This window comes from Orbicella faveolata, unplaced genomic scaffold (genome assembly GCF_042242905.1).
Source record: "Orbicella faveolata isolate gen_17 unplaced genomic scaffold, um_ofav_v1 contig_2, whole genome shotgun sequence".
Classification (NCBI taxonomy): domain Eukaryota; kingdom Metazoa; phylum Cnidaria; class Anthozoa; order Scleractinia; family Merulinidae; genus Orbicella; species Orbicella faveolata.
The window spans coordinates 14,727,450-14,735,000 of record NW_028301547.1 but is presented as its reverse complement, the minus strand read 5'-3'; the positions used below and the strand labels follow the sequence as shown (position 1 = coordinate 14,735,000).

Sequence of the window (7,551 nt, the reverse complement as noted above, 5' to 3'; positions counted from 1 at the left end):
GCTCAGATGCTTGATAAAAAACTAAATAGATTTAGTACCTCTTATGCATGATGAGGATAAAAACTTTCGGGGCTCTTTAGTTTTGGATTTAAAGGAGAAGGTCACTCCAAAAACCGTGTATTTTTTTCCAACACTAATAAAAAGTTCACATTGAGTTGAGTTACTCACCGTTGTTTTCGCTTCTGATGCGATCCCAATGAAAAAGAAGTGAAAAGTTCGACACTGGGAGCCGCCACTTTGAAAGGATCTTGAAGGCCAAGCCGCATATCCGTGACGTCATTCCGTCCGAGAGTTTGTTTGTTCTTTTGAGCTTTAGTATGGCTGCTCTTGAAGCCAGAACGTGCTAGTGATTCCGCGGAAGATAATCAAGTTGAATTCAATGATCGGTTGGAAAATGCTCTGTGGTGTACTTGGGAGAGATATGCAACCATACCGACGCAAAGAGAATGTGTTTGTTGCCGAGAACGGCCGGAGTAGGTCACCGAGATGGAAGATGCATTTTGCAGTACAATTGCAATAGACGTAGCTAGTGGAAGAGGAGGTTTATTTTTAATTGTAAATTGCTCTCAGAATTGAACTAGTGGCTTAAGGTTACTTCAAACCTTCGCGGGGCTATATTGGTCGATTTTTTTTTGGTCAAGAAAATAAATGTCCGCGAAGCACAAGTTTGCATACTGTGAACGCTCGGGGTTCTGTTGTTTCATTGGCTCGCGGCTTTCAAGTTGACACATTCCTCTGTGAAGGCGTGATATGTTTATAAATCTTTAGAAGGCGCACTCGTTTTTCGAGAGAATCCCTTCTCTTTAAATGAATTAATAGGGTATGCAGATTTGACGGATTTTTCATGAAATTTGGTCAGAACATTCACTGGTAGATATGGAACAAAAGCGTGTCAGCGAATTCCTATATTTTAAATACTTTCCTCGTGGCGGCCTTTAACGTAACAGGTTACGCGAATTTTTCGATAGTCGAACTTGACAGATCTATAAAAAGATAACCAATAGAAATAAAAGAAAATGCTGACACGCTTTTGTAGATTGAGGCCTTGTGATAAACACTGCAGTTATTTTGCATGAACGATCGCATTTGATACCCGATTAATTCGCTGGAACGTCAGTCGGTCATTTTGGAGTTGACGGCCTCTTCCGCCTTTGGAAAGCAAAATCCAAAACAAAACATAATTTTATCGAATTCTACATTTTATAACCTTTCTGTTGATTTATAGTTTGTGGGGTTTTCATTGAAAACAGCGCGCGTACGAATTTTTTTGTGGAGGACTCCCTCGAAGGTTTGAAGTAACCTTAAATAAATCCCCAGTTTAGTGCTTTTGATCTGATTTGCCTTCATTTTTATGTTACTGGCGGTTCAATGCGGAGGGAGTTCTGGTATCGCAGAAACTGACGAGTTTTCAATGGTGTGGTTAAATCGGGCGGATGCTTTCCACCTCACAAGTCTGTGTTTTTACTTATACGATTTGGATACTTTTTGTTGAGTGCTTCGGGATATGTAACAAAATCGCCATACTTATTTTTCCGTCGGGCGTGACATTATAGGAACATGTTACATATCCTTTCTGGTTTACCCAGGCTGAAGTCCATGTAATACAGTTGCTGAGTGCTTCGGGATGTGTAACAAAGTCGTGATAATGATTTTTCCGTCAAGCGTGACATTATAGGAACAGGTTACATATCCTTTCCTGGTTCATCCAGGCTGAAGTCCATGCAGTACAGTTGCTGAGTGCTTCGGGATATGTAACAAAAACGTGATAGTGATTTTTCCGTCGTGCTGTTTCCAGAATCGCTTGGTATTTCTCGTAAACAGTTAGATTATGTACTCGAGATTTCTATCGCTCTTGAGAGCTTTGTCAGAATTTTTGAGATAATTTCCTGAATGCCCACAATATTAACTGATTTTCAATGTGTCGGTGCACATGATCTTCGCATTCGACTACTAGAAAATTCAGATTATTTTTGGAATCGCTAAGCAACAAACATGTATACAAAGAATACTGTACGGGTCCGCAAATGATCCCAGGACCGCAAATGATCCCGGACCGCAAATGATCCCGGACCGCAAATGATTCCCAAATTGAACCGCAAATGATCTCAGACCGGAAATGATCCCCATATTGGCCCGCAAATGATCCCGATCAAAAGATAAGGAATGGCATGGATTTATATCAGAGGAAGGTGAGAACATATTCAAAAATTATGAACTAAAAAACATGTTCTATCATTTTTACAAAAAAATATTCTACAGTTGCTGTTTAATTCTTCGAACGGTTCAGATCGTTTTCACGGTCACGCAATAAAAAAAATAGTAAATCGAAAGCCAACCAATGGAAAAAGCTAAGAAATTGTGATGTTTGCTATAGAAGATAACTAAATAAGACACTTCTCCAAGTTTTAGGCCTGTGCATTTCCCCAAACTTCAGAAATTTGTCGTAAATGTTTCCCAGAAATTTACGGAGCCCAGTAAGAAAACGCCATGTTGATATACATCCGTGGTACACCAATATGGCGGCCGGAATATAGTGTAAACATCTGGAACTTACTTTGGCTTGCCAGGCGACTGATTATCAGCACTAAACAAATAAGCATTTATATAAGCACTTTTCCTAATGCTCTAACTTCTAAAACGGCTCAAAATCATGAGATAAGTATATATTTTTCAACAAACTCGATCGTAGCCTTGTGTCACGCAACCTCCATAACCCTGAAATTCAAAATGCTCTGGTTTCCAAACGAAGCACGCTAATTGTAAACAGATATAAATATACCGCCTCTTATGCCTGATGAGGATAAAAACACGTCACGTGAAGACGATCTATTGAATTTAGAAGTCTTAGAAAAACACATACTTGTAAACATTCCCGAAATCCTGGTGGCGATAGTATCAAATATCTATCAAAAAGCTAACTTGTCAAAACGAAGCACAGGCCTTGGCCTTGCTTGGTTATGAAGCTGAACTTCATAACTATAGCTTGGAATTTTGGCTTCTTAGGATACTCAAGTAGTCATTTCCGAGGAATTAAAGCCAAATTACGGCCAAGGAAGAATTACGAAATAAATTTGTTCAAATTTCCGGTGCTACACACTAGGTGTTTTACAGAGTGATGAAGCGTTGTAGGTTTGTGGGTCTACTCAGGTGACAGCGTCTTCCTAAGTAGTTGCTTCATGGTTAGATTTTAGTTTAAAACTTTAGACGAGTGGCGTTAATGGCTGATAAAATGTGATTTAACTATAACACCGAAATATCAATGTTTAACAAAGGAGGATATGTAGCGTATGTTGCACTGATCATAATTTTACTGAGAATTGCAAAGAAATGCAAGCCAAGTCGTGTTTTGATGATTGGGTGGTATATTCATAACATCGTAGTTAGCCACAAAATTTAGTCGAAAGTATGAAAAAAAAGCAAGTTGTGAGCCATTATAATTATAAGATGGCTTTAATAACAAACATCGGTACTCACGTACGCCAATTCCCAATCCACACCATCCCACCATCCATGCCATTCGTTATTTTTTAGTCGGGATCATTTGCGGTCCCTATGGGGGATCATTTCCGGTCCGGGATCATTTGCGGTCTTGGGATCGTTTGCGGACCCGTACAATACCCTAAACAGGTTTGAATGTGGCTTTCCGTGGAAAATCTGAGAACATTTCTGACTCTCGGGCATTTCTGGGCTGCCGGGCATAGTCACTTCGATTACGGCAGTGATCACTGAGATTAGCGAAAACGTTTCATGTATACGTGCTCCGTAGCTTTACAAGAGTGAGAAATGTATCAAAACGTCTAATTTTTAAACTGGCGGTTGCGCCTCAGCCTATTTAAACGTTATTTTTTCTTTTAATCCAAATTCTTCACGTCAGTCGCGCGATTTCCCGAATCGCCGACTATTAAAATGTTTCGTTTCTTTCTGACACGATGGAATTGTGTTACAGTAAATATAATTTCACACTTTAGGATTATGACACATTCGTGCAAAACTTGACGCGTTTTGTGGAACATAAACGATCACCGACAGGGATATGATTACACTGGAATGTTGTAAGCCACTGGATATCCCGTGGAGATGTAGGACTAAAAGTTCTACATCTCCATGGGATCCCAGGTCTGTTTTTTGGTTGCTAAGAACGTCTGGCTCGTTATGCATTGGGATCGCACCCACTTCAGAAGCTAAAACAACGGTGAGTAACTCAACTCAAGGTGAACTTTTCATTGGTGATGGAAAAAAAATTCACAGTTTTTGGAGTGACCTTCTCCGTTAATAGTCCATATGGCATAGTCTACGGGATACGGGTTGCGGGTAAACCCTGTGTCTGCCCTATGAGACCCATATTTGAATACGCAGGCATAACTAATTCCTAAAATTTGACCTTAGTGATCCTTATGAGAGTCTTATTTTGAGAAATTAAACACCAAGGGTCGTCACTTTTAACACGGCAAATTAAACTGATTACGAAAACCCTTATTGCCAAAATTACGCGAATGAATTATAGCGGAGCCGCGGCGGCCCGAAGTGCCGCCAAGCGGTGCCTCATACTCATATAGGAAAGAAAAGGAAACCCATGAGTAACAGTTGATTTTCTCATGGTTACTATGAGGCTGTAAGGCTTAAGGCTGTTATAGCCGGGAAGCGGGCTGTTGGAGTGGGCCCCCACAGCCTCTCGAAGTGCTTCCCACGGCGTGCGTCTCAAAGAGCCTCTGACAGCCAAAGTCCAACTCCTGGCCTCCTCGCGGCGAAACCGGCACCACTGACAGGAGAAGGGGCGAAGGCGAGTCACTGGCGCCTTAAAACCAGTTGCCCGGGGTAGATGGGGCTCTTTAGCCGCGGTGAAGGCAGCCCATCTAGGGGAGGGAAAACCCTGATTCCAAACCTCCGCTGCCTTGCGGCTATACCTGATCACAGGAAAGGCTTCAGGAGTCAACCTCGAAGATAAATCCGGAGTGGAGACCCTAAGGCGGACGGCGGATGCACAGCACTACCTTCCGGCAGCTCCTGCAGTGAAACTGGCCCCAAATCGTATTGGTTCATCCTTTCCTTTGGACTCAGCCAGTGGAACCGAGAGGGGGACACTGACGTGTGGGCAGCCCAGTGTCTCCATATAATCCCGCCCAGGCCTTCAGCGCAAACTGGAGAGGACGCTTCAGCGGTTTCGCAAGATTCCGGTACAACACGGGATGAGACAGTTTACCGGTTCTAAGCTTCCGACCGATTGGCGTAGGTTGGAGCGCCAGGGGTCTCTTCCGACGGTGGGAGAAGCCCTCGTAGCTTCATTGGGCAGCTACCGCCCGCCTTAAGCTGGGCAGCCCCCAGCCAGTAAGGTGCTGCCCCGCCATGGCGCGCCTGCTCTACTGGGTACGTAGGGCTTAGGGGACCTCCCCGACAAGTGAGTCACAACTTCGCACCAGGCAGTCACAAAAGAAAAACAACAACGAAGACTCCAGCTCTTCGAATCGCAAGCTGGAACGTTCGCACCATGTGCCCCGGACTCTCTGCTGACCTTCAGCAGATGGACGACTCCCGCAAGACCGCCATCATCAACAAGGAGCTGACACGACTTAACATCGACGTTGCCTGTCTCCAGGAGACTCGGCTGGCCGATAACGGTTCTCTTAGAGAATCAGACTACACCTTCTTTTGGCAAGGCTTGTCCCAGGACGAGCCGAGGCAGCATGGTGTAGGTTTTGCTGTGAGGAACTCGCTGCTCCCCACTACAGAAACGCCGACTGGAGGCAGTGAAAGATTCCTCGCCCTCCACATGAAGACATCGACTGGCTCTGTCAACTTCCTGTCTGTTTACGCCCCGACCCTCACGTCCAGCCCAGAGGCCAAAGATCAGTTTTACGAGGCCCTGGAGGAGACAGTGTCCCAAATCCCCCGCTCCGAAAGCCTATACCTGCTAGGCGACTTCAACGCACGCGTTGGATCCGACTGGCAAGCATGGCCCACCTGTCTCGGCCACTTCGGTGTTGGCAAGTTGAACGGTCAGAGACTGTTGGAACTCTGCTGCCACCATGGCCTCTGCATCACCAACAGCTACTTCAAGTGCAAGGAGCTACACAAAGTGTCTTGGAGACATCCCCGGTCCCGCCACTGGCACCAGCTAGACCTCGTCATCACCAGGAGAGCGGACCTCAGCAGCGTCCTTCACACGCGAAGCTACCACAGCGCAGACTGTGACTCGGATCACTCCCTCGTTGGCAGCAAGATCAGTCTGAAGCCGCGTAAGATCCATCATGCCAAGTCTAAGGGTCGCCCTCGCATCAACACCTGCGCTACTGCCGAACCAGCCAAGGCTCAGAGCTTCGCCAAGACCCTTCAGAAGAAGCTTGCTGACCAGCCTTCAACCGAAGACACGGACACCAAATGGTCTCACCTCCGCGACGCTATTTACGACTCGGCCATGTCCGCTTTCGGAAGAAAAGAGCGCAAGAATGCTGACTGGTTCGAGGCGCATTGGGATGAAATGCAGCCAGTCACGGAAGCCAAAAGGATAGCCCTGCTGGCGTACAAGCAGAACTCTTGCCATAGCACACGCGACGCCCTCAGAGTAGCTAAGAGCAAAGCCCAGCAGACCGCTCGCCGCTGTGCTAACGTGTACTGGCAGAACCTGTGCGCCAAGATCCGGACAGCCGCCGACTGTGGCTACGCCAAAGGGATGTACGAGGGGATCAAGACGTCCACCGGCCCCATGAGCGTGAAAACAGCACCGCTCAAAGCGAAGTCTGGCGAAGTCATCACCGACCAGAGCAAGCAGCTGCAGCGTTGGGTCGAGCACTATCTCGAGCTCTACTCGACCCAGAACATCGTGACAGACGCTGCCCTTGATGCCTTGCCCGGACTTCCAGCCATGGAGGAGCTAGACGAGATGCCCACTCTAGAAGAGCTCAGCAAAGCCATTGACAACCTCGCCTGTGGCAAGGCGCCAGGGTTGGACAGCATACCAGCAGAAGTCCTAAAGCATGGCAAACCTTCCATCCTCCAGCCGCTTCACGAGCTCCTCTGCCATTGCTGGGAGAAAGGACACATCCCACAAGACATGAGAGATGCTAGTATAGTCACCCTTTAGAAAAACAAGGGTGACCGGAGCGATTGCAATAACTATCGCGGCATTTCACTCCTCAGCATTGTAGGCAAAGTCTTTGCACGTGTCGCACTGGGTCGCCTGCAGAGTCTTGCTTCGCGAGTTTATCCAGAGTCCCAGTGTGGCTTCATAGCCGGCAGATCCACAGTAGATATGATCTTCTCCCTCCGCCAGCTGCAGGAGAAGTGTCGTGAGCAGCAGCAACCATTGTTTCTCGCTTTTGTGGACCTGACAAAAGCCTTCGACCTGGTCAGTCGTAGTGGGCTCTTCCAAATCCTTCAGAAGATCGGCTGCCCACCAAAACTCCTCGCCCTCATCACCGCCTTCCACAAGGACATGCAGAGCACCGTCTGCTTTGATGGAGCCACCTCGGATGCCTTCCCAGTCAGCAGTGGAGTAAAGCAGGGCTGCGTTTTGGCGCCAACCCTGTTCGGGATTTTCTTCTCGATGTTACTCCA

At 46.6% G+C, this 7,551-nt stretch overlaps 1 protein-coding gene across 1 annotated transcript; it reads left to right on the top strand.

Moving 5' to 3' along the window:
- Positions 1–5,485: 5,485 nt before the first annotated feature.
- LOC110065536 (protein CFDP2-like) lies at positions 5,486–7,078 on the top strand. The gene has a single exon (XM_089289288.1). The coding sequence runs from the start codon at positions 5,486–5,488 to the stop codon at positions 7,076–7,078; it is 1,593 nt and encodes a 530-aa protein (XP_089145414.1).
- Positions 7,079–7,551: the final 473 nt, after the last annotated feature.

Coding starts and splice junctions, on each gene's coding strand:
- LOC110065536 (XM_089289288.1), top strand. CDS start 5,486: ATGTGCCCCGGACTCTCTGCTGACCTTCAGCAGATGGACGACTCCCGC.